This window comes from Gekko japonicus, unplaced genomic scaffold (genome assembly GCF_001447785.1).
Source record: "Gekko japonicus isolate JY-2015 unplaced genomic scaffold, Gekko_japonicus_V1.1 scaffold26, whole genome shotgun sequence".
Lineage (NCBI taxonomy): Eukaryota > Metazoa > Chordata > Lepidosauria > Squamata > Gekkonidae > Gekko > Gekko japonicus.
Genome location: NW_015174844.1, coordinates 314,208 through 341,039, shown reverse-complemented (window position 1 = coordinate 341,039; position 26,832 = coordinate 314,208). Strand labels below are relative to the sequence as shown.

The following is a 26,832-nucleotide window of genomic DNA, read 5'->3' as shown; positions in this document are numbered from 1 at the left end:
CTCTGCCCCCTGCTTTTGGCTTCTCTCCCTCTCCCTCTCTTTCGCATTCTCTCTGGGCGCTTTGATCTCCGCTTAACAACAGTAACGTCACGGGGACCCATACAGGAGAGTTTTGTTGGAAGTTAGAAAGTTTTGCAGCCTCCAGAGGGCTGTAGCAGCAGTAGCAGCAAGCAGCATCTAAGGGACTCCTGGAAGGGGAAGAGCCAGAGACTGAGTCAGTCCTTTGAGCAAAGCTGCCTGCAGGAGAAGGAGGCGGCGGCGGCAGCGGCAGACATGGAACATCAGCTGCTCTGCTGTGAAGTGGAGACCATCAGGAGAGCCTACCTAGATGCCAACCTTATCAATGACAGGGTCTTGCAGACTATGCTGAAAGCAGAAGAGACCTGCTCGCCCTCGGTCTCCTACTTCAAGTGCGTACAGAAGGAGATCTTACCATATATGAGGAAAATAGTGGCCACTTGGATGTTGGAGGTTGGTAAACGTGCTTTGCAAAAGCTTGGGCTTGTCGGAATCGAATCAGTCCCGTGTCGGCCCCCCCACCCCCACCCATTTCCTGCACCCTAAAACATATTGCTGGAGATAGCGTTCTTCCCCCCACGCCGCACACACACACCTCCGTCCGCTTGCCTTTCTTCTTCGCTGTAGAGTTTTGCTAAGCCAAACGATAGATCGCCCACTGTCATACATATGCCCCCCCCCCATTCGATATAGAATGCAATCGGGTAAAAAGAAGGGAGCAAGTCCCCAAACGCGTCCCCCCTTTCCCGGTACTTCTAGGGGATCCTGAGGTGGGATCACTAGGTCCTAGGAGCCCAGAATGCGCCTTCCAGGTTCCTGGACAGCCCCTCAAGCTTGCCATGCATTTGACTGGGATTTTATTTTAAATTAATATCCATGGACACGTATGCAAGTGCTCCCCGTGCCAGTATTATGCGCCATCTTTGTTCTTTTATTGCAAAGGCCAAGTGTTTATTAATAATTAGAGAGGGAGAAGCCCGCCGGGGGGAAGTGGGGGGCTGGTGGGGCACCCAGCAGGAGGTTCGGGCTCTGGGCTGAAAATCTGGGGGAGCCGCTGCCTGAAACTTTTCTTTGTTCGGACCAGGGAGATTTCTGTGGTCTTCCCCCTGGAAGACATGCTTCTGCTGCAGAAACTTGTCGGCAAGGTCGCCTGGCCAAAACCGGCGTGGTTTTCGCCTTCCCCCGCCGGGACAGGCTTCAGGGGGGTCCCAGCAAGACGAGGGGAGCCTGGGCTACATTTTCAGCCTTTTTGCGAAGCCCTCCGTGGCTGCGATCTATTTTTAATTAATTTTTGAAAGCCCACCATGTTGCCCGGGCGCTGGGAAATATGCCGCACGTTGCTTCTCTAGGGGGCTGAGAGGAGGGGAATGGGGAGCCCTGGAGTTTTACTTCGGGGTGCCACCCTGGGGCGTCTTCCTTGTTCCCTCACAAGGGGGATCAGTAAAGGACCCCCGGGGGGTTGTTTTCAGGCTATTTCGGAGCCGCTGGTGATTTTTTAAATATTTTTAAATATTTTTTGAAAAGATGACGTCTGGGGAAAAAACTCGCAGCTGCCTCTCTGGACGCCACCTTTGTGTCTCGACTCTCGACCAAAGAAGGGGGATCGGCAGCACCCAAGCCAATTGAAGCCAAGAGGGGGTAACTAGGCCATAACCCCCTCAACATTTTGACCCCAATTTTCCTGTTTGGGGTGTTTGTCGATGGCTCTCAGAGACCAGACAGTCAATTTTCTGCTTTTCTTCTAAATGCCGACCACGTTTTTTTTTTCCACTCCACATTTTCTCTTGCGACTTTCTCTTTCAGTTTTTCAAGCCTGGCTTTCTTCGACTTTTAAATAGTGAAATGCATCGAATTTCATTTGTCTTCACTATCTCTTATCAACTGAAAACTTTATGTTGGTGGTGGGGGGGCAAAAGAATGCTTGTATTAAAATATCGATTACGGATTTCAACTTTCTCTCCTTAATTTTGCTGCAGGTTTGTGAGGAACAGAAATGCGAAGAGGAGGTTTTCCCTTTGGCTATGAATTATTTGGACAGATATCTCTCCTTTGAACCCCTCAAGAAAAGCCGTTTGCAACTTCTAGGAGCTACCTGTATGTTTGTGGCTTCAAAAATGAAGGAGACTATTCCTCTAACTGCAGAAAAATTGTGCATTTACACTGACAACTCCATTAGACCCAACGAATTACTGGTAATTTCATTTTCATATCATCAGAAAAACAAAACAGTAAATGACACAGAGAAAACGATCAATAATTTCCTCCAGATCTTCCCCTCAAAACTAACTGCATGAATTTGCTCTAAAAAGATTATCGATTTACCTATGCAACTTCTAGATATTCTCACTAGAAAGAACCAATAAATTGTAGATGGCTGAATGGATTAAAGATCAGGCCAGTTTTTGGCATTTTTGGGTGTGAAACATGTGAATCGTATGCCTTTTGGAGTAATCCTATGGAACTCACTAGGATTTATTTTCAATAATAGACCCTCAGAATGTTAAACTACAATCCCAGGCATATTTGCTTTGAATAAAGAAAGTGATGGTGGCTTGTAAATCAGACATCCTTTAGCTGGATGGGGAGAATCAGTCCTCCACATTGTGCAGAAATTAATTGAATGAAAATTCCCTAATAAATTAAATCCTCACCCCCCCAAAAAAAGATACAGTAACAAGATGGGGGTGGAAAAATGGGTGGCTGGCGCCCTCTTGTGTTTGGAGCCCAAATGACAGCCCTGGCTAATGGAGTACTGTGGTTCAGAGCAGCTGGATGATGGTGGCGTTGGGAAGAGAATTATGTAATTTTCCTGCGGAGAGGCATTTTACCCGCCTGCTTCTGTTCTTCTCTGGTGGCATTATAGCTGCTGCCGTGCTTGGCAAGAGTATGGTTTCAGATGGTGTGCCTTGCCACCGTGTGCAAAAGACCCAAAATAAAGTCTCCCTAGGATGCTGTGGAAGTATAACAAACAATGTGTTTTCATCTGTTTAGAAATGGAACTTTTTAACCATTCCTCTCCCCCCCTTCCCTTTCTTTTTTATCCCTGCAGCAAATGGAATTGCTTCTGGTGAATAAGCTGAAATGGAATCTGGCGGCAATGACCCCTCATGATTTTATTGAACATTTTCTAGCTAAAATGCCTGTGGCAGAGGACAGCAAGCAGATCATACGTAAACACGCCCAGACTTTTGTGGCTCTATGCGCTACAGGTATGAGCCTCACACCCTCCAAAGGCGTGCTGTCTGTCTGTGTACCCCCAGCAATCATACCCTCTTCCCTTATCCACTGCCCAGAATCTTATAGGTGTAAATCAGGCTCCAAAATTCAGCATAGTTAATGCCTATGCTTAGCGTTGTCTTGTTGGCAAAACACTGGGCCAAAGGTGAGTTTTCTAGAAAGATGCGCTTCAAGGGGAAATAAATTCTGTGTGAAAAGAGAACGTCTTTGGAGCTCAGCTATGCTACAGCCAAAAGAGGATCTAGGTCTTGGAAACCAGACAAGGAGCTCCTGCATTGTAAGCTTAAATGCTTTTAAAACTTGGGGTTTGTTTTGGTTCTGGGGGTGAGAGATTTCCGTCTGCTTTTCCTGGAACATTTAAAGTTGTGTTCTCTCCCCCCCACCCCCCAGTTGCTAGCTGAGGGCAGGAAGAACATGAAGTATGTGCAACGAAGGGTTGTCTGGCCAAGAGCTGAGTCTCCACTGTCCACACCCAGCTGGCCACGTGCTTTGCTGATTCCATGTGTACATGCGGCCCCAGAGGAGCCAGAGACTGACTATGCTCCAGAATTTCACAGAGGCCTGGTTTTGGGTTTCAGGCGCAATCTGTGCGCATGTGCATGCCTGTGCAGACTCATTCTGGAACACCACATGCTCTCCTTGCTGTTGTTTCATTTCCTTAATTGCCAGTCCCCCTCCCCCAGTCCTCACAAACAACAAGCTGGAGTGTGGGATCAGGAATGTAACATTGCATTCCTGGTGTCCAGGTAGAACAGTCGCTGCTGTTTTTTTAAGCCAAGTAGCAAATAGATAACTTTAAAGGTGGAGTAGGTTGTTTTTTTAAAAAAAAGATTCCTTCCAGTGAGGCGAGAGAGACATGGAATGGCAAAAGAACAAGGAACCAAATATGGCCTCAGCACGTGTTCCTCTGCAGTGTGCTGCTGTAAAATTAGCACATAAAAGGACTGGGGATATTGATTTGGTGAAATGTGATGCATCTGAGGGAACAGTCCCAAATGGGCAAAGCATAACCAAGTTTAAATAATAAACATCTATAGCATTGAAAATCCAATGCTCTGTCGGATACTTGAAGTAACTCTCAGCTGAGTTATCAATGTCACGCCTGAGGTGAATTTGGTCAAAAAATCCTAAATCTTACAGGCATTAAACAGGCCCTTGTACTACCAGGCCTGGTTCAGAAACATTGCCACAGAATCTCCAAATGAAAATATGTTAAATACTGACTGTTTTCAGGCTTTCTTTTCATCCTGAACCAGACAGCAGAATGGCAGGCAGTTTTGGACTTGGTGGGGGAGACATTCCTTGCCAAGTCCTTAAAATTATTAGCATGTTTTAAAAATACTTTTTAACCTACTAACAAAAATCAGTTTCAATAAATCAAAAGGGGGTTACTGCTGAGAAGCAAACCCTTACTGGGGAACAGCCAGGTTTGTAGCCATCTTGTTAGCCTAGTAGCCCTTTTTGTTTGTTTCTTCTTCCCATCCAGCCTCCTCTTTGGGGTATGGGGGATGTTTAACCTGGGTTGTGGCACTGGCAGTTGCAGCTCCACAGTGATGAAAACAAGAATAGTTCAAAGGTTGGAGGCTTGCAAAGAGCCAAGTACTTTGATCTGCTGTCAGCGTTGTTATGTTTCTTTTTAGAAGGCACGTCCCAAGGCCTATCTTAAACATTGTTCTAAACTCCATACCAGAACTGGAAAATGAATTGGTGAATACAAACCTTGTCCAGGATTTAAAAAAACAAAAACAAAAAAACAGGGCCTTAAAGGAAGTGTTGGAGGTCAACAAGGGAGCCACCAACCCCAAGTCACTGGGAATTTTGCCTAAGTAAACAGTGCTTAATGGGGTTTTATGTTGTTGAATTTGTCCCTAAGAGCCGCCATTTTTCTTGGGAAAGTAGTTGGTTTAGGTTTTCCCAGACAGATATCAGAGAAAGAAATAAGTTCTGCAGTGGCCAGGCTTGATTTGGCTATTTCTCTGTCGTGCTCTACTGATCTGAATGGCAAACTCATTTTATTAAGACCAAATGTCTGAAGAGGTTTGAGCCAAGGCCCATTAAAATAAAATCCCTCATTGGCCTGTTAGAGACTAATAGAAGCCCAACCTGGGCTTTACAAGAAACAAGAAGAGAACACATGAAGACAGCGAAATGACAACTTGTTTTCAGTAATAGGACGGTGTCAATGAGGTGAAAGCAGGAAAAACGTTTGAAGGTTTCTGTGTGCCACTTTGTTCCGGATACACAGACGATCCCTAGCAGAGGTGGTACCAAGAGCAGTTCCTTTTATTCTGCTGGTCCCATTGTCAACAAAATGGGTTTGCTTTGTCATTTTTCATGTATTTGTTTTCAATGTTTTCACCAATGCCCTCTTTCACGTTGTGGAAAAAAGTTACCACGAGTTGTTTAGCAGGCTGAACAAGGACTCTGCCATGGCAAAGAGGAAATGGGGCTTCATTGATCCAGGTTGAGATCAGTGCTAGAGAGGAGTCCTGGCTCAACAGAAGCAAAACGATTAATAGGAACAAATATAAGGAGATTTCTGTATTTCATGATGGGCCTCTGGTTGTCTAAACATCCTCGGTCCCTTTGGGAGGATTACTAGCAGTCTTTAATGTGATTTCACTGGAGCAAAGCCCCTTCCTTTGAAACAGTTTGCCACAATCCTCCTATTCTCTGAGCCTTTCCAAAATTGGAAGTCTCAAGGTATGTGACCGGTTGGAACCTGTTGCATCTCGCAGCCAGTGATTTATGTTCAGAGTTTTGATTTGCCTCAATGAAAAGATTTTCATTCATAGCCCCCAGCTCTCCAGACGGATGGAGTCGCTGCTCCATTTAAAAAGGAAAAGGGGTGACTTGCCTTGTTAGGAATTTTTTTTTTTAAAGCGCTACAGCGCCTAGATGCGTGCTTTGTCCTCCCTTCAGGGTGGTTGGCATTCTTCCCTCTCCTCTCCCCCCCCCTTTTAACAACACTGAAGTTGTTTATTCTTTTTGGATGAAGTCTCAGATAGGCTACTGGGGATGTGTGCTTCAATTGAGGGGGCCCCTTCCCTATTGTCGCTGTGTCAGGTCTAATTCATCTCACCGAAGCCCCCTTGTTCCTGAGCGCTCAATAGCGCGAGATGAGGCGATGGAGGCTGACAATAATGCCACACTCTTCACTTGGGGGCATCCAATTACAGCCAAGAGGGGCCCCCTGATTAATATGCTGAAATTAGTGGTCTCTGCCTCAAATAATTCCTTGTTGTGTCGCAACAAAAAGTCTGTCCATGCCGCTTGTCTGGAGTGGTTATGGGGACAGACACAAGCTGGTCATTTAAACTCCATTATCACTTTTCCACCTAGGAAAGAAAGAGGGTGTGACTAGGAATTCTTGTTCCTGTTCATATGACCACTTTAAAAGGAAATACTTTCTGGATTTCCCAAACTTGCTGTTATTTGAATGATCCCATGAATCTTCACCATTATTTTAAAGCATGGGATATTTGTTCCAAATCTAAATAGTAGAATAAACTTTCCATAACTGGGCAGGGCACCAAATTAAATTAGGCTGAACAGTCAAAACATTTGACAAGCAGGACACCAATATTGGGAATATATATATTCCCTATATATATCTCTTCTAGTAAATGTGAAAATACGAATTGGTAGAAAGGTGTTTTCAGAGATGGCAAAATGTTGAAATAACAATACCTGTGGACTCTGATTTCAGAGATCAATCTGATCCATTCATCACCTTACTACTGATGTAATCATCCATGGTAGTCTGTAAATGCTACTGTATTGTCATCCCCACCCCTGCCATGAAGTGAATTGCCCAATTAAAAGGGGCATAGAGTTGTAAATTAGAATAGGATACATATGTTGTCTTTGAAAGAGAACAGAAAAATAAAGGATTTTAATATTAATATTACCTGAAGACCATTTTGTTGATAATGTACTGTTTGGGTTTTGTGTCCAAAACTGTTCAGTAGTGGCCGGTTGGAAAGCCAATAAAGACTGGTGTTAATTGTTCTGGGGGATGGATTTCTCCCACTAAGTGAGAGGGTGTCTTGGTCGCAAACTGCTGTACAGAAGTTGGCATTTTCTAGTTTGACCTTTACTCTTAGAAACAGACCTGTTTCCCATGTTTTAATTCCTGGCTGTGCATGAGATGGTCAAATGCAAACAAGTCTAAAGCCTAGAAATATAAATTACTACTTTTTTAAAAGGGGGAAATGACATTCTTAGTTGCAGTTATAGGCCAGGCAACCCTGGGAGGGGCTTAGTGGCAAGACTTACAGCAATGCAGTCTGGAAGTGGGCCCAGGCGCTTGTCAGCGTGGTGTCACATCAGAATGTAACTGATTGTCTGCCAGGTCTTGGGACCCCTTCACTTAGTTATGCCACATTTACTTAAATCCCTGTTGCCAAGACGGAGATCAGTCAGTGATAAGGGAAAAGGTTGAGGCAGAACATTTGTGAAGGGGAAGTGCTTATTTAAATCTATTTTATCCACTTGGTTGGAAGATTGAGAATCTGATTGCTTGTATATTTACAATTTCCTTCATAAAGAGTATGAGATTTTTTTTTTGTCAATGATTTTTATTCATAAATAAACCCCTGGTTGTCGGATCCTGGGATTCCCTATTGCTAAGTGAATAGCCTGCTTTGCATGGAGAAAATTCCTTCCATTAGAGAAAGGCTTCTCACTGGGCAGAAGGAAATTCTTGAATCCAACCCGTTGTGTTCAGAGAGGCTGGATTCCTTGGAGTGCAATCCTGTGCCCATACAAAAAGTCTCATTGTATTTAGTGGCTCTTTCCCAGAAATTGTAAATAAAATGGGGGTTTTAGATGCTCTTTTGCATGAAGTTCATCCATGACTAGGAAGCAAAATTAGAGAATTGCATAAATATACAGGGTTGAATCCAAACCTTGTTTCCTGGTTGGTGGAGTAGAGGGGAGCCAGTTCTTGCCAGTTCTCCCCTCCTACCACAGGCTTCAACACTGAACCTAGGTATGTTAGGGATGGACCAGGAAGGTTTTGTCCAGATAGTGTTGAAATGAGGATCATACGCCAGCTTCAGCAGCTGTCACCAGTATTCTATCATCAGATGATACGTATCTTTTTTTGTTGGGGGGGGGCAGCTCCCAGAAACCAAACTTGTAGATTTCAAGGGAACTCCTTTTATGCTGAGGATAGAATTCCAACCACTCTGCCATAACCCTTGCAGTCTGCTCACCTGCCTGCCTCATGGACTTGGCTCTACTGGCATCCAGCTCAGTCACTGTGATTTATTGCCTGTAAGGCTGAGTTTTTAGCTCCACTGACTTCCATTTCAAGGCTCAACTTGAAAGTGCTTTTCAAAATGGCCTGGCTGTCTAAAAGCCCATCCCTTAAGAAGTTCAGAGGAGGGCTTTGCTCAAGTCCTTTCCAGGTGTGGCTGGTTGCCTTTTCCTGTTGTGATGCCCATACTTTGAAAGTTGCCTCCTAAGCAGGTGAACCTGCAGCTTCTGTGATGGTTTTTAAGCCAGGCAAAGTCCATCCCATCCTCTAGTGTTTTGAATGGTATTTATGATCCTTGTACTCTGTGTTGCTGCTTTTTAAAACTCTTTGTAATTGCTTCTACTAGTTCATGTGTAAGTGCTCGGTATTGTTTATTATTATTTGTATTCTTCCTGCTCTTTTTTTTTTTACTGAAAGGTGGGGCGAAACCTTTCTAAATAAATACATGGATGAACATAACATTTGAGGAAACTGTACAGTCCTATATAGAGTCAACTCCTGTCTAAGCCATTTGATTTAAATGAATTTGACTTGAATAACTTTGCACAGAACTGTTTGCAAGAGTTGGTTATCCTTTCAAAGAAATCTGTGGCCTTCTCAACTTTTTTTCCCCTCCTGTTAAAAGGAAATTAGGCCCAGAAGCACATGTCCACAGGCACAGCAGCACATACTTGCGTTGCCTCTACCCACGTCTTTTAAACATAAGAACATGCCAATGTTGGATCAGGCCAAAGGCCCATCCAGTCCAACACTCTGTATTACACAGTGGCCAGAAATACCAGTGCCATCAGGAAGTCCACCAGTGGGGCCAGGACATTAGAAGCCCTCCCACTGTTGACCCCCCCAAGCACCAAGAAGACAGAGCATCACTTGCCCCAGAGTCCCTATCTATACCTTGTGGTTAATAGCTTCTATTTCTTTTTCATGCATCTATCGCTGCCATTCCAGTCTTTAAAAAACTGGCCAAGTTTCTTTTATGTGTATCCCAAAAAGCGGAATGATATGTACATAAACCGGCTCACCTGTGTTTCCTTTTGTTTCCCAACAGACGTTAAGTTTATTTCAAATCCACCTTCCATGATTGCTGCTGGTAGCGTGGTAGCAGCTGTGCAAGGCCTTCACCTTGGAAACACTAATACTTTCCTCTCTTATCAATGTCTCACACATTTCCTATCAAAAGTTATCAGATGTGATCCGGTAAGTGATTCTGCTCATCTGAAACTAAAGCTTTGGGTTATGTGTACCTAGTGATGTTGTTATTGTATGCTGTCAAATCGATCTGACAACGATTCTGTTTGGGTAAAAGTCAGAATTTGTTTCCAGTATGTATTCTTGTCGTCTTCTTCAGCAGTCAACATGCACATGGGTAACATTGCATGAGCTGGATCTTCTTTCTTGTTCTAAGCTTTTGAATGAAGAAACCCTGTGGGTTCGATCCAGCAGTGCACAAACGGAAAAAGAAATCTCCTTAGCATAGTTCCACTTGCAGAAAAGATTGTGCAAGATTTTGTGCAACGTCTTCCTGTCTCATCTCCCTCTGCCATCCTAGTCTGCTCATGTACACTTCACAGATACACAAGATTTTGTGCAACAGTCTCCCTCCTCTCTTATATTGTACTTCAGGGAGCCATTTTGAGAATGAAGAAGGTGCTGGGATTATTTACACAAGATCCCACACCAGTGGAAACACAACTGTGGATACAATAAGTTTGACTTAGGGCAAGTGACCACAACAGTCTTTTTCTTGCGTTTCGGCTTGTTCAGGTGTGCTGGATCCAGTCCCAAGGAAGGAAGGGGGAAACTTAATAAAACAATATCCATAGGCAGTTGCTGAAGCTGTATTTATTCTATAGGTCACTAGACTAGAGAACAGAATGCTTTAAGATAAGTAAAGAAAATAGTCGTTGCAATAAACTGACCTAATGGTATCTTGACCTTTGTCTTGACCACTCTTGGGGCTCTTTATTATGGTAAATGGTGTGAAAAACCATTTGTAAGAGGGTTCAAATGATCAGAATGGAACATCATGTGGTAGACCTGTCCTGTAGATACTACTGAACTCCTCTTTATTTTTTTTTTAACTGTGTTTGTCCCACAATGTGAAAAGGTAAATGGTCCTTCTAGTTCTTTTTTTTTCTTTTTTTTTAAACGTCCTGCAGCTTCCTGGAGATGCTCATCAGTAACTGGTGAGCAATAAACCTTTCATGAATGAATGGGCAGGAAGGGAACCTACAAGGAAGACCTAAAGTCAATGATCCATGCCCTAATGGTGTGTGAAGTTGGGGCAGAGTTTGGCTTTGTGTTGGAACAATGTGAAAGCCCAATAAATAGATGCTTGAAAAGGGGTTCTTGTGCGGTCTTCCAAGTGCCAGCAGTGAGTCAAATAAAGTCAGCCCTGTGGTGTAACCAAATCTTTGAGGCAGGGCTAAAGCCTCCATTGTATATGTCCATAAATATACAAAATATAAGATTTGTAGGAAAACAGTGTTTCGGTCCCTGTACGTACTGGGAATTCATTGTGACTGGAACATTACGGTGTTTTGATAGCTAATGCTTGCTTCACTGTTGCATTCTGTTGTTTTTGGCTTTTATGGTGTTGTGTAATTTAATAAACTCAGGACAGGTTTATGAAGTCTTTTCCAGGAATCAGAGGCTCTCACTCAGTGCAAGCCACACATACCACAAACTCTGCCTGGGCTGTCCACCATGTCTGTGCATAGTGAAGGAGATTTCAGTAGATCCAGCCTGAGACAAGTGGCTTGCACAAGCTGAGATGTATTGGAAAGAGTTGCTGCCATATCACACCCTACCTGCTTTCTGGGTGATTCCTTCTCTGAATTGTCAGTGGGGCACAGAAGTGCCAAACTGGGAGCTAGAAAAAGCTCTGTAGAAACACTTTCTTGCTCCCTGATATGGAAGTACATTCCATTGGAAGCAGCATGACTTGCTTCTGTGTCATGTGTTTAGTGTCTGATTGCCTAACATCCAGACTCCTCATTCATTTTTGTGCAATCTTTGCAAGTCTCCCAGATGAGCTTCCATTACATTGATTGGAAGATGTACAGTGGTAGTGCTCAGAGGGACGGGGTTCTAAAAAAAAACAGTTGTCTTGGCAAGTTCTCAAGTTTCTGGAGTAGCCCTCTGGGTAGGTGGGTCCTAGTGGTATAACCAGAGTATGCAGGATTGTTTCTTTAGGCAGCAGCCTTAGTTTACTGCTGAAGGCCTTGCTCATCCAAACATAGTGATGCTATATGTGTTCCAGCATTAAATTTGCAAACATGCCAGCCTATCTGTGAACAATAGAGGTTCTTCATTATGTGATGGCCTCAGTCCAGAGCCGAGACCTTTGAATTGGGTACTTTGCACCAGCTGAGAGACCTGCTATCTTGTGCCGATGGTGAATATCTGATTTAAAAGAAATGAGTATTTAATCATTTCTGATACATAACATTGCGAATTAGATTCTGTCACATTACAGACCTCTGAACCAGCTGGAACAGTGTGTTCTTTGATGATCGGTCAATGTCAAAAACACTTTTTCAAAGAGCAGGAGTTCTGTGGTTGAAAGTGTAAAGGTCGGATCCAAAGGTGGTTTTCAATATGTGGAAGGCATCTTCTCTTTAGAAAGGACTATCTTGCACCTTGCACCAGGAAAGTGAGACTTAATCCAAAGATAAAAGAACAAAATTTTAATCCAAAGAGATGAGTCTTGAGAACTGCTGTAGAACCTATTTATTGCAACACTGCATGAACTCTTTTCCTAGTGCCTGTACAAGCTTTTATGTAATACTAGCTATTTACATAACAATCATGGGGGTTGTTTGGTTTTTTATTCAGTCCCTGATCATTTGGGAGTGGTTGGTGGAGCATTGTTAAGAGAGCATCCGGAGAGTCCCTTTCAGTGTAAATGGGGAAATCTGCACCAGGGTTCTCAATTTTACCCCAGCATCAGCCCCTCCGTTGCATTGGAGGTTATTTTGGGGGGGGGGGCTGTGAAGCGACACAGGATGCTGATGTTTGATAGAAGTCCCAGGATGTGCTTAGAGTTTACTGCCTATAAAGTATATGGGGCCATTCCGTTTGCAGGACCCAGATTGATGCGAAGATAAAACAAAAAAGCAGGGGAAGAAAGGTTTCAGTCTCCCAGAGATTTCCAGGGACCAAGACTCCCCCATTCCCTCTCCTGCTTATAGCCTTGGGGAAAGGGGACCCCTGAACAGGAGGAGGAATAGTTTGAGGCATGCTGCAATCTACAAAAATCCCCCCCCCCCCAATCTCTGGAAATCCTCTGTGGGATCCAAGCATAAGAATCCCAAATATAAGCAGAAATTTGAGTATCTTTAAAAATTGTACCCCCTACAAATAGCTTAGCAAATAACATCAGTCTGCCACATGTTTATTCCACCTCTCTTCTAAGCGGCTCAGGGTAGCATACATAGTTCCCCCAATTTTAATTAGGTTGCAAGTAAATATTACTGTTTCCTTTTGTTTTAAACATGCCATTTGTTTTTTCCTTGGATGTTGTATGCCTGGTATTGCATTTTTTAAAATGAACATTACATTGATTTTAGCCATCCATTTTATAATGGCAAACCACCTCTGCTCATCTCATGCCTGGAATGCCCCATGGAAGGGGTAGCCTTGAGTTGGTTGCAACTCAAGAGCATGTTCTTCATCTGTAGTTGTGAATTTAAAAGCCTGCAGGGCAGCTTAGCTCAGAATTCACAGACATTACCATTTCATTAACATTTGTTAAATGTAGTACTTCCAATTCTTGGCGGAATGAATGACCCAGAGAATTTGAGTTTACGTACTTAGAATTCTTGGTGGAATGAATGACCCAGAGAATTTGAGTTTTTGTAGTTAAAATTTTAGCTTTTACCATGAGAAGGTAAAAGTTAAAATTAATATCACCCAATTGACATTCCTTCATAGCTCAAGTTTATGTTGGTAAGAGTCCAATTTCTCATTTTGCTTTTGAGCAGTGGTAATTAGAAATCTGATAACCACAGCTAGAACTCTTTGGCTTCAGACAAACAAGTGAATTTTGCTTGGCATTCATTTCTAGAGCAGAACATTGCTACATTTGATTGTATTTCCATGTTATCCTTTAATACTACTGGAATATGCTTATCAGCCATCTTCATGCATGGAACATTTTGGGTTGGATCCTACTAACTGAACACAAAGGTGCTTGAATTCACAGGATCCAAACCCTTGCCTGCAGTCCACAGTAGATACCAAAGGACTCCTAAGTTTGCTTGGTCTTTGATATTTTCTTTGGCATCAGAACCAATGGAATTTAAACTGAATCATGTCTTACTTTAAATAGACAATTCAATTGTATTTATAAAGCTAACACACTAATACTCCATTTGCTTCCAAACTTTTGTGCTTCATATGACAAGGTATATGTATGTACAGCCTCTTCATAGTGGGGAAGCAGGGTTGTGACCACTCACACTGAATTCATCTGTATGCCTTTGAGCTCCCTGTACATTCATGTGTCTAACATGATTGCATAGAGTCTTGTACATAAAGACCATGCATTGTTAACGTTCATGAAATCCACAAAACTATCTCATGGACTGAATCTATATACTAGACGTTATGCTGATATGTCAAATGCAATGTTCCTTAGACATTCAGTTGACTTGGAAGCAGGATGAAGGCAGGCTACCAGACAACTTCCCCTCTGTACATAGGTGTCCACACTCATTTGGATCATTGGTTAGTGTTTTAACCACTGGCTGTGAGCCCTGTCACAGAAGCTATTCATTTAATATGTCCATTAAAACTAAAATACTTAATAAATAAGCCTTATTATTACTGCACCGCAAAAGTTGTACAATCCTTAGCAGAATCAAATCAGCAGTTACAGCTTGATTAAAATTCTGTTTTCGGTGTGTTTGTGAAAGTTATGTTTGAAGGGTACTGCATGATGATAGCACATTATTTACAGTAGCATTTCTAAAACAGGCCTGGGAGTTCTTTGTAAGGAAGATCTGGATAAACTTGAAAACAGAGCTTGGTTTTCTAAGAAGGAGGTCAGAATGGGCTTCCTCCTTTTCCAGAGTGGGAGCTTGTAGAACTGCTTCATCTGCAGAACAAAGATCTAGCGTACCAGTGAGAATACATGCTGATTGGTTGCTGGAAACCAATAGCTGAGCCATAGGAGGAAACCAATAGCTGAGCTGAGTGGCATCCAAGAGGTACCAGTTATGTCCCATACAAAACTGAACTGGTTTTTGTTCTATTAGTTCTATTTTCCTGAGGCTATTCTGTGTGCATAGACAGTAATAGTTAATGGCAGTTTTCAATTGAATACCACAGGTTCTGGTTTTGTGTGACAGTGGTCTTTTTTCTGTTTCTGTGAGCAACTTTGAAAATTTTCCACCCCTGTTGTTCTGGCTAGAAGCTATTAACCAATAAGGTCATTAGGGTTACGGATTTACAGGAGCAGCCACCCACTCAGACATCATCTTGTAGGCCATGTATATAAAAACAAATATTTTTTCTTTAAAGGTGATGTAAAAGGGTAGGTGAAAAGAGTTGTCACTGCTGTTTCAAAAACAGTAGATGACGGGCAGCACTGTAAAAGGGCCTGTCTGGTACATGCAGCATGCTAGAGAAGGAAAAGGAGAGGGATGGGTCCATGAAACAAACTTAATCAAAAATCCCTGGGTTGCTAACAATAGGGAACTGCTGGTTTATTTGAAAAATTAAAACTGTAATTAAGGCATCCATCATCCACACATCTTACCATAAGGAACCAGTTTATGCTGAATTGCAAATGGGGATGTCCACAAAAAATCTATACTTAACTTTCAATTAATAGATTTACTGGTTTCTGGTACCAGTTCACCACTTTTCAGTCCTAATTTAATTTTAACTCATCATAGTGTCATATATATAGTATATATATAGCCTTTCAAAGAAACAGGGCCCACAAATATGATTTCTGGTGGAAACCATTGATTTACTTTTGGCAATTGCTGTCCCTCTCCAGTGCCCAGCTCAAAGAGAAAGATCCCCTCTCATGAATTTACCATGAATCACAAATGAGGGGGAGATGTCTCACTTTGTGCTGGGCCATTCCCTCGCCCCATTCTTTGGAATGCACACAGCCTAGTGGATGGTATGGTGTCACACTCCAAGCCAATTTGGGGGGCATTTGCAGTACTTCCCTATAAAACCTAGCAACATAAATTACATAATTTACAACAGCATATAAAATTGTTTGTTGCTGTTCAGTCGCACAGTCGAGTCCGACTCTTTGCGACACCATGGACCAGCTCCCGCCAGGCCTTCCGGTCTTCCGCTGTCCTCTGAAGTTTGCTCAACTTCATGTTCGTTGCATCGATGACACTGTCTAACCATCTCATCTTTTGCCGTCCCCGTCTTCTTTGACCTTCAATCTTTCCCAGCATCAGGGTCTTCTCCAGTGAGTGCTCCCTTCTCATTTGGTGGCCAAAGTATTTGAGCTTCAGTTTCATTATCTGGCCTTCCAGGGAACAGTCAGGGTTGATTTCTTTTAGGATTGACTGATTTGTTCTTCTTGCATTCCAAGGGACTCTCAAGAGTCTTCTCCAGCACCATACTATATACCTAAAATTGTACTATTTTATTTATGGAATTTGAAAATATAAATGTCATCATTTTCTAAAAGAAACAAGTATACCCAGTACTTGAGAAGGAGCTGCAAAATGCTGCACCCTAGCCTACCATACCATATGTATCTTCAATGTTTGCAATCTGAAAGGCAGGGAAAAATAGAAGTTGTGATTTTCAGAGGAATACAGGATTAGGTTCAAGAACGTTTTCCTCACTGCCTGGAATCCAAAAAGATAAGGCAGGATATAAATGTTTTAAATAAATATGTGATCGTTGTGGTTGATTACAATTTTAATTCACCCTTCCTGCAAAAGATGTATATGGTCCCCCCTTTTATCAAATGTGAAGCAAGCTAGATAGTGACTGGCCTCAAATCACTTAGTAAGGTGCAGTGAAGATTTGAACTTGGGTCTTCCCAGGTTAAGTCCAATACTCAAATCATTACATCATACTGGCAGTATACTAGACCTGTCTATTTAATTTTATAGAAGCTAGCTCAGCTGCACACTTTACTGACTCTCAGTGGGAGATTGTCAGTGATAAAGTTTCACAAATGTTGAGACAGGATTTAAACTACTCTGAGACCAATATGAATTGGCTTCTTTTAATCTGGAACTCTTTAATTTATTACATAGATATGGCTGAATCAACCTCAAAAAGTTCCTAGAAGTGAAAGAAGTTTCTTTAAAAAAAATTAAGGGAGCCTGGTTCTTGTGTTCGTTTCTTAGGTGAATCCTTTCTGGAATTTAAATAAGAATGTGTGGGGTCAGAGACACCATATTAATGTCTCTGCTGAGAAAGACCCATGGTATGTAGGCAGCCTACAGCATAATGACTTTAGGATATAGTGTGTTTCTTTTTGCTATTTAAAATACTGTGTCTCTGTCAAGAGGAAATATTACACTAGAGTTTAAACCAGTAAAGGTCAAAGGTTATTTGTTTTCAGTGAGCTGTAACTGATGGTCTGATCTGCTTAGAGGTAGGATTAACCTCCCTCTCTCTCAGAAGAGACTTGCTGAGAATTGTTTGCTTGGGTTTTTAATCTTATTTTACCCCAATGCCATGTGGTAGACAAGATTCTTGTGGTAGCAGAATCAGTGAAAAGCTGGTAGATCACACAAGAAGCTTCTGAATGAAGGCAGAATTGAAACAGGAAAATAAAGAAAACAGCAGGCAGGTCACCATCTCAAGAAAACAACATTCATTCTCAGTCATGCACATCCTAACACTTTTGACGGCAATTTATCATGGAAGACTGGGTTCACCGCAAGGGCTAGCACATGTCATAGGTTAAATCAGAAAGGCAGACCCAAAAGGAAACTTCAAAGTTCTTAATGCACAGAGTTAAACATGTTGTGAAAAGCTTTACGTTGTTTGTGAGAAAGGCAGGAGTAAACACTGAGCCAGAAAATGTTTCAGCAAAATACTGTGAGATTGTTTGTTTTCCCTGTTTAATGCAGCTGTTCCCTGTTGTTGCAGTGGCTGCACTCTTGGCACTAAAGAAGGTGTCACACTGATTCACAGGAATACATGTTTTGGCGATTGACTAGGTCTCTTTCCATTTCTGGTTCTTGTGACTCTGCAGTTGGTATGCCTGTCGCCACTAGGACAAATTCCAAAACCCCCCCAATGTTAGGCTGCTACAGAAACAAAGAATGTGACCTTAAGTATATTCTGAAAGCTCATGCCACAAAATATTTGTCAGAGAGGCCATCCATGAGACTTGTTCTTGCCTTTGCTCTTCCTCTCAGTAGTATTCATGTTATTTGAATATTCTTATTTATGCTGTAAAGTAACGGAATTTTAGGTCATATATAGAAAGCACTTTGATGTGTTGGATTACTATCTTTAAGATTTGAAATGGTAGCCATATTTTTAAAGCAAGGTTACAGTTTCGTTAGAGGTATAGTGATAGAAATTATTAAAAATTTATACTGTGTGTTAATGTCATGTCAAGTCACACCTAGTAAGGGACTTCCAAGGCAAGTAAGAAGGTGAGCTGACTTAGTGTGACCCTAGCAAGGGACTTCCAAGGCAAGTAAGAAGGTGAGGTAGTCTGCCATTGCCTTCCTCTGCAAAGCCTTCCTGGTGGTCTCCCATTCAAGTACTGACCTTGCTTGGCTTATGAGATCGGGCTATACCATGCCGCCTTTCCTCCCCTATTTTGATAGTGGCAGCCAATGCTCCCTCTAAGCTGTGGAGTCTTGTGAGCAGAAATTCTACTTCATGAGCTACTGGCATTAATGTTGTGAGCAAGCGATTTGGCTGCTGCATAAATCAGTTTGCTCTGGAGCCATCCGTCCTGAGCTAAGGCAAAAGTGTGTGAGCCGGAGGCTAAAAAACTGTGAGCTAACTCACACCAGCTCAGCTTAGAGGGAACACTGGTGGCAGCCAAAAAAAAATCTACTTCTTTAATTTCCTACCCATTTATATAGGAGGTGAATTCTCCAGTAGCCATTGGATTAGAGTTGAAGGCTTGAATCCAGCACACAGCATTTCCTTTGATAGAAGGACTGCCTCCCTGGAGCAGCGAGATTTGAATCCAGTAGCATCTTAGAGACCAACAAAATTTTGTGGATATGATCTTTCGAGAGTCAGAGCTCCCATGGAGCATAGCTTTCTTGCTTCCCCCTTCCCAGTACTCCCGGGAAGAGCATTTTGGTGGACATTTTGGGGTGCAGTGGAAGAGAAAGTCAAGAAATTCATGCCCTGTGGATAGAAATCTTTCTCCCAGAATTGCTCTGGATCCAAGCCAAAAGACAGTTCTAGCATATATGTTTAGCATGAGTAATGGCTCAGAATTTGTTATTCCAGGACAATGTTACCTGTTTTAGCTTTCATCTAATGCAGATTGTTTACTTACATCCTACTGGTCAGTGTTTGGCTCCTCACTTAAACTTAGTTATTCTCTGGTTAAGACCTGGATATTAAGACATGAACATGGAAATCTATCAGATAATGGAGAGGAGAAAGATTGTGAAGCCATGACAATAGTGCTTATGAACCTGCCCCTACTTCTAACTCCCTGAGAAGTTAATTGTATGATGATCCACAAAATGTTGACTTTTTGTCTAGGTGTGGTCAGGATACAACCTTTTTTGTATTTTCTGTTGTTTTTCATAAGTATTGTATGGACATTAACCCTCATGAAAGAAATCAAATTGACTGTTACTGAGTTGTAAATTGTTGCATGAAAACTGTAGGTCACATCACAGGTACATCTGCTTAAGGTTTCTGCACTAAGTGTTGGCAGAGTAATTAATACAGCAACAGTGCACAGCCTGATTAAAAGAGTAGATAAAGGTTTATTTAGGAATTAACATACTTGATAGGAAAGAGGAGAGACAGAGATAGGTTCCTAACTACATCTCTAGCTGAGAGAGATGGGAAGAATTAGTGTGGTATGTCTGAGAAGAGGGGAATTGCCCTAAGAGTAGCTATCGAGCCAGACGAAGAATGACACTTAACAGAAGAGAAGGTGCTGACCTCACTGTCCTATCCAATTGTCTTATTGCTACCCCCTGCAGGGTCTTCTTCTCTTCTTTGTATACCACGCATTGCCTTTTCCAACATCCCTTCTCAAGGTCTAGTGTACAAAATCCACAAGACTCAGTTTCTTACGTAGACTTTCAGACTTTTCTCAAGAAAGTAGCTCGGTGAGTGCATCTGCAATAATTTCATCTGTAGGACAGTATTCCAACTCAATGAGCCCTTCTTGCACGTTTCTTATTATGTGATGCTTCACATCCATCTGTTTAGATCTTGATTTGATATCTGTCTGTGCCATAGAAGAATAAATGTCCACTGGTTGACTTTCTATCTGCAGTATCTCTTGCCCAGTCTGCATCCATATATCTCACTAATCTGGGATTGTCACTTGTTGGTAGCTTTAGTTTCAGATGTGCAGTGTCATGCAAGTACTTTGCAAGTCTTTTTTTTTTCTTTTTTCAAAAACATTTTATTATCAGGATATATCAACATGCTCATTATTCAAACATTCCAACATTTATATTTATACCCCTTTCCCCTTTTTTCCTCCCCTCCCCTTCTTCAGGCTTCCCGCAGTGATCCCACCCCCTCCAAATTCTTTACCTTGTTTCTAAAACATCTTCTAAAACAAAGTTTGCTAAATAACCATTCTTTAAACTTTCTTATTCTTATATCCTCATAGGTAACATTTTCTTTAGCAGTTCAAGCTCTACTTCACTCCTTTGTCTTTCTATTCTTAATAGTTATCAAAGCAAAACAAATTATTTTTAACATCCCAGTATTTTTCTAAATATTCTTTAAAGTCCATCCAGTCTCCAAAAAAGTCTTCGTCTTCTTTATTATTAAGTTTCCTTGTCAACTTGTCCATTTATGCCATAAAAAGCATCTTTCTTAACCATTCCCACATCTCAGGCACTTTTTCTTGTTTCCAATATTGTGCATAGGTCATTCTGGCCGTTGTACTTTGCAAGTCTTTTGACTACATTCCAGTCTCTTTTGCTTGGTGATTCCATCTTTCTGCATAACACGCCCACGGCTCCTGTAATATCAGGACACATCAATGTGCCTGTGTACAGCAGTCTTCCAATTGCTTCTCTGTATTGCTTGTTGTTAGGCAGAAATCTACTACTTCCTTGATGGTTCAGATAGTTTGTTTCCGTAGGAGTGCTTGCTGGCTTAGCTGCTTTCATATTCATGTAGTCCAGAAATTCTAGGATTTTCTGTTTCTGATTGAGAAGATAGTTTCCATCTTCCTCTCATTCTACTTGTATTCCAAGATAGTAGTTGATATTTCCTAATTCTTTCACTTCTGCTTCTTGATTCTGATGTAGAACTATTTCATCACAATCATCCTTGTCTTCACAGCATAAAATCAAGTCATCCACTGTCAGAATGTAAGTCCAATAGTTGTCGCTATATCTTGCATATAGGCATCGTTTTGCCTTGCCTTGCTTAAATCCTTTCTTGGTTAGCATTTGATAAAGTTTCTCATTCCAACATTTCACAGCCTCTTTTAGTCCATATATGCTCTTTTGCAGTTTACACACGAGTTGCTTGTCTTTTGAGTGTTCAAATCCTGGTGGCTGTTCCATGTAAACATCTTCCTTTATTTCTCCATGTAGAAAGGCAGTCTTTATGTCCAGATGCTCCACATGCATCTTCCTTGCTGCTGTTATGCTCAGGTAGCTTTTCTCCATGTTTCTGCTTCTTCTGCAGGCATTCTTGCTGTGTCTTCCCATGTGGAAGACTCAGGTGTAGCTTCTGTCTTTGCTAGATAAGAAAGTCTTCTTGGTGGTACTCCTTTGGTCTGGTTGATCATCTGACACTTGGCTCTGCAGCCACTTCCGGTTCTTTAGGTTCTGCAGGTGTGTCATGTGTGTTGTCCATAGTGCTAAGATGCACTGCTTCTCTTTAATGTGCCTCATTTTTCTCTATTGGTGTGGATTCACTGATGTCTACTTTCTCCATATTTCTTGATTTCTCCCTTTCATCAATGTAGATCACATTGCAGATCTTTCTGTTTCTGGGTTGAGGATTCTGTATCCTTTGCATCCCAGTACAAAGCCTACAAAAATGCCTTCTTCTGCTCTAAGGTCCACTTTTCTTTATGAATGTAAGTGTAAGCCTTTACTCCAAACACCTTTAGATTATTCAGGCTGGTTTTGTGCCTGTACCGCAGTCCAAATGGTGTACTGCTGGCACCTTTAGTAGGTAATCTGTTTTGCAGGTAGGTAGCAGTGTTGATTGCTTCTCCCCAGAACTTGTCAAGGAGCATACATCTGCATATTTCAGTGAGAGAGCAATTTTTCTACTCCGCTACACCATTCTGCTCTGGAGTATATGGAGCAGTAAGCTGATGCTCTGTTTCTTGTTCAACCAAATAATTCTTTATTTCATGTCTCACATTGTCCTCCATTATAAGTGCAAATTGCTAGTGGATTTCTTTGAAATCTGTTACTGACCATTGCCATATATGCTTTAAATTTTTCTGGCACTTGACTTCTCTTTAATTAGGCAGGTCACCATATATCTTGAAAAGTCATCAATAAAAGTCAGTATGTATTTATTCCCCTAGGGGGTTGAGTTTCCATTGGTCCACAAACATCACTGTGTATCAGCTCTAGGGGTTGCTTCGTCTGGCTTGTCTGGCCTTTGTTAAAGAGAGGTCTCACTCCATTTTCTTGAATGCAATGCATATGTTTTCCTTCAACAGTACATTTGCTCATCTGCATGCGTATAGTTAAATTTTGGCTTTCAGGTTGGCTAATTGCATAATTGTCTCTGTGTCCCAACTATCTGTGCCATAGCCAAGAGCAATTCTTATGATCACAATTTTTGGTAGTTTGCTTTTCGGTATGCAAGTCTCAAGAGCACATAAATCATGATGCACTTTGCCAATTGTAGTTAACTGTCCCCTCTGTCTGATATAGCATTTTTCTTCAAAAGATGTAATCATGCCTTTCTTCATGAGTACTCTCACAGAAATAAGATTATTTGCCAGTTCTGGGACATAAAGGCAGTCTTTAACAAGAATGTCTTGGCTCTCTCCACTATGGAGTTTGCATTTTATGATTCCTGAGCCAATACCTTCTGCCATTCTAAACAGTCCACCTGCAACACTTACTGTCTCTTTTCTTCATCTAAAATTTCAAAGAATTATTTATGAGCACACATGTGGGTTGTGCAGGCACTGTCCAGATACCAAATATGACCTTTTGTGGCTCCTTGTGTTAATATAAAACATTTATTTAATGGTGGCTGTTTGGAGTTCCCCCTTTTCTTACTCTGGGAAAGGCATCTCTTTGTTTAAAGGCAGTGGAATTCCTCTTAATATGACCTGGCTTCCCACAGAGGTGACAAACGAATCCTGCCTTTGTTATTTACATTCAAAGCCATCTGATCAGCATTCGGTTTAAATTCTTTGACTTCTCAAATTGTCTGTGTTCCTATGTTTCCTCAAGCTGATTACTCTTCGATTCAATCTGAGACACTATATTTTCATATGACTCTGGCAAACTTATTAACAGTAACACAGTCAGATGTTGATCAACAGTTTCCTTTCCTGAACTCCTCAGTCGCTCAGCCAATCCAAGCACCTTGTCCAGATGATGACATAAATTATCACCCTCTTTCATCTTAATACTCAAAAATTCCTTATGTAGATAAAACTGGCTCTTTAACAAGGAATTTACATGCAGCCTTTCCAGCTCACACCACACAGCTTTGTCTGTTGGCATCTGAATTACTCTTAACACATTTCTATCAGTTAAACCCTTGATTATGTTCCCTCTTGCCTTTTTATTGTTGGAGTCCTAGGTTCTCTGCTCTGTCAACATCTCCTGGTTGGGCATCCTGGATTAAAGTTTAAAAAATTATAAATTATTATACAGCATTGTCTGTGGAATAGCCAGGAAATATCCTGAAGGTTTGTTTGGCTGCCTGAACTGTAGCTCTTTTGGTACCCTAGGTGGCAAGCTATGCTTATTTTTAGGCCGAGAGTGCTGTGACTTGCCCAAGTTCACCCAGCTGGCTTCAAGTGGGGAAGTGGGGAACCACTCTTAACCACTGCACCAAGATGGCTTGGGATCCTGCATAATGTCCCATAATCCTGTTTCAAGAAGGTGACTCTTTGGCCGAGGACAGACTGGCAGTTTGAAGCGCGAGGGAGTAGTGGCAAAAAGATCCGGCACAAACTGTTTTGGGTTTTCCTGGTCACACTGCACCGACTGATGCAGGAGCGTACCGGGGAGGAAGCGCAAGGGAGCGTTCGAACTGTTGGCCCGCCCCTGGCAGAGATGCGGCTTTCTTTTTGTAATGCAGAGATATGCGCATAAACGCACAAGCAAATTGCAGCTTTCGGCATTCACACTGTGTTGGTGCGGGATGACCGCGCTCTTCAGGGTTTGCTACCACTTTCACCAGGTATTTTTTAAACTCGGGAGGCAAGCGCTACAAGACAGGCTGACAGATGTGCCTGTGTGAACGGCCCCTTTAATCCGTTTGTGAAATGTTTCTGGCACGTGCCTCTATCTTGGGACAAACTGCCAGTCTGAAATCAGCCTTCATTCTCTTCATTCATTCTTTCCAAATTAGACAATTGTTTTCTGTGAGCCTATCTATCAAGTTACCATGATGTTCACCACAGGAGGTCACCATCTTTGTTCCTTTGTTTTTGCTTGCTTGAGGTGTGCTCTGGCGATCTTTCTACATTTAATCAGAGAGGCACTTAATCTGGGCCACCATAACCCCTATTGGTAGAGTAATTAACACAGCAACAATTTGAAATAAATTAAATTGTCTGTTACTGAGTTGTAAATTGTTGCATGAAAACTAGTGGTCACATCACAGGTACATCTGTTTAAGGTTTTGGGGAGCCAGTTTGGTATAGTGGTTAAGTGTGCGGACTCTAATCTGGGAGAACCGGGTTTGATTCCCCACTCCTCCACTTGCACCTGGCTGGATGAACTTGGGCAAGCCGTAGCTCTGATAAGAGCTGTTCTTGAAAAAGAGCAGTTTCTGTCAAGAGCTCTCTTAGCCCCACCTACCTCACAGGGTGTCTGTTGTGGGGAGGGGGAGGGAAGGGAAAGGAGTTTGTAAGCCGATCTGAAACACCTTTGGGTAGTGAAGGGCGGGGGTATAAATCCAATCTCTTCTTCTTCTACTACTAAGTGTTGGCAGAGTAATTAATACAGCAACAGTGCACAGCCTGATTAAAGAGCAGATAAAGGCTTATTTAGGAATTAACATACTTGATAGGAAAGAGGAGAGACAGAGATAGGTTCCTAACTACATCTCTAGCTGAGAGAGATGGGAAGACTGAATTTGGCACTTCCGAGAAGAAGGGGGAAATTGCCCTAGGAGTAGCCATCTGAAGACAGACAAGGAATGACACTTAACAGGAGAGAAGGTGCTGACCTCACTATCCTATCTAATTGTCTTCATGCTGCGTCCTGCAGGGTCTTTTCCTCTTCTTTGTATACCAGACATTGCCTTTTCTAGCACTAAGAAGGTGTAACATGATAAAGAGTATCAGTGTCTACTCACTGGATTTTCTTCTGAGAATAATAGTATGGAAGCTTCCCCAGTTGTATGTGCTACTGCTTTGGAGATGAGCTGTAGCTCATTGGTCGAGCACTTGTTCTGCATGTAGAAGGTCACAAGTTTGTTTGATCCCTACTCCTTTATTTAAGTTCATACTGTGCCTGGTCAATTTCTAGAAGATAATTAGTGGCAAAAATATCTTAACTGAGCATGGATTCTCAACACTAAGCTTGGTGGGAGGGGGTTGCAAAGCCTACATTGCTGACAGACACATGGGCACACCTTAATGGCATTACTTAAAAAGAATTCTGTGGCCCTGTGCTTGTGGATAAGGTATTTGTGCATCTTTTTAAAGCGTTTCCCCCTTCTCTTTATTGTTCTTAGGATTGTTTACGAGCGTGCCAGGAACAGATTGAATCCCTCCTTGAATCTAGTCTACGCCAGGCGCAGCAGCACAATGTATCTTCAGAAACAAAGACTGTTGAAGATGAAGCAGACCTTTCCTGCACACCCACTGATGTTAGAGATGTGAATATTTAAGAGGACTTCAGCAATTCGGGTTTGCTTTGCAGCATCAGCAAACAAAGAAAGGGCATCTGAGAAGGAGTTGGAATCAGGATCTTGTCCCCCAGAAACCTGTTTCTCCAGGACTTTTTGTACCAGAAGGGAAAATGTCATTCGTTATTTTCTTCATTATTCCTTCCTTCTTTTGTGACTTTTAACAGACAACCCCAGTTCCCCGCCCCCCCAACTGTCTTAAAAAGAAAACCATAGTATTTGCATGATCTCCAGGGGTTTGCGCTACAAAAATAGAGGATTTTATACAATAATAATCAACTAGTTTTTTATATTAAAGTGTTTTTGTCTGTATGTTGTAAAAATAGGCATTAACACATGGCGCGCGCACACACAAACACACACACAATGTCTCCAGGGGAGGTATTAGATTTGATTGTTGCATATTAAAAAAGCCAACCATTTTTAAAGTAGAAGAGGGTGTTTTTTTTTTTAGATAGATTACGTATGTTTTGGGGTTTTTTTCCTTTAAAAAGCATAGCTTTAATGCAGTTCTAGGCTTTTCTGTATCTTGCTTGCTTATGCATTTAGTCACTTTATAATTCATCTGTAAATGTTATTTTATTCCCTTAGGTTTTATCCTCTTCACCTTATAAATGGTTAATGTAACCTTTGCGTTAGTATATGTTAGCATACTGCATAATTATATGTTAATCTTCTGTGCCTGTGGATTACCTGTGCATAAGCCTTCTAGGCTTCCAGCTCACCACAGCCGGGGACAGACCCAACATCCCATTCCAGTAATAAAGAGAAATCACAGTAGTGACATAATATATTTTTGTAAGCTTCCTATTTTTGTAGTTACCTGTGTAAAAAAAATATGCTGGTTTTTACCTAAAAGATACGCAGCCTAATTATGTCCAGGTTGAATCCACAGTTTATCCTTTTGTTATTGTTTTAAAACCATTCCATTTCAAAGCACTTTCAGTTCATTAGGTATAGGAAATACTTCGTTTTATTGTGTGGGAATTTTTTTTCAAATGGAATGGTTTGGAAATTATATATATAAATATAAATATATATATATAAAGTGCTTGTGTGCAAACTTGGAATTGCAAAGCAAGTGCATTTAACTATGGTGTTGAGGAAAGGTG

The 26,832-nt window shown here is 41.7% G+C and overlaps 1 protein-coding gene across 1 annotated transcript; it reads left to right on the top strand.

Moving 5' to 3' along the window:
* On the top strand, window positions 1–26,609 carry CCND1 (cyclin D1). Its single transcript, XM_015424424.1, has 5 exons — window positions 1–471; window positions 1,995–2,210; window positions 3,068–3,227; window positions 9,567–9,715; window positions 25,547–26,609. Exons 1-5 carry the CDS (start codon window positions 274–276, stop codon window positions 25,700–25,702), a joined length of 879 nt encoding a protein of 292 aa, XP_015279910.1. The 5' UTR covers window positions 1–273; the 3' UTR covers window positions 25,703–26,609.
* The last annotated feature ends 223 nt before the right edge of the window (window positions 26,610–26,832 follow it).

What these genes read in the sequence shown, in the direction of transcription:
- CCND1 (XM_015424424.1), top strand. Translation starts at nt 274, where the DNA reads ATGGAACATCAGCTGCTCTGCTGTGAAGTGGAGACCATCAGGAGAGCC. An exon ending in TTAGACCCAACGAATTACTG is followed by an intron (nt 2,211 to 3,067) that starts GTAATTTCATTT and finishes TTATCCCTGCAG; the next exon opens with CAAATGGAATTGCTTCTGGT. An exon ending in AAGTTATCAGATGTGATCCG is followed by an intron (nt 9,716 to 25,546) that starts GTAAGTGATTCT and finishes TATTGTTCTTAG; the next exon opens with GATTGTTTACGAGCGTGCCA.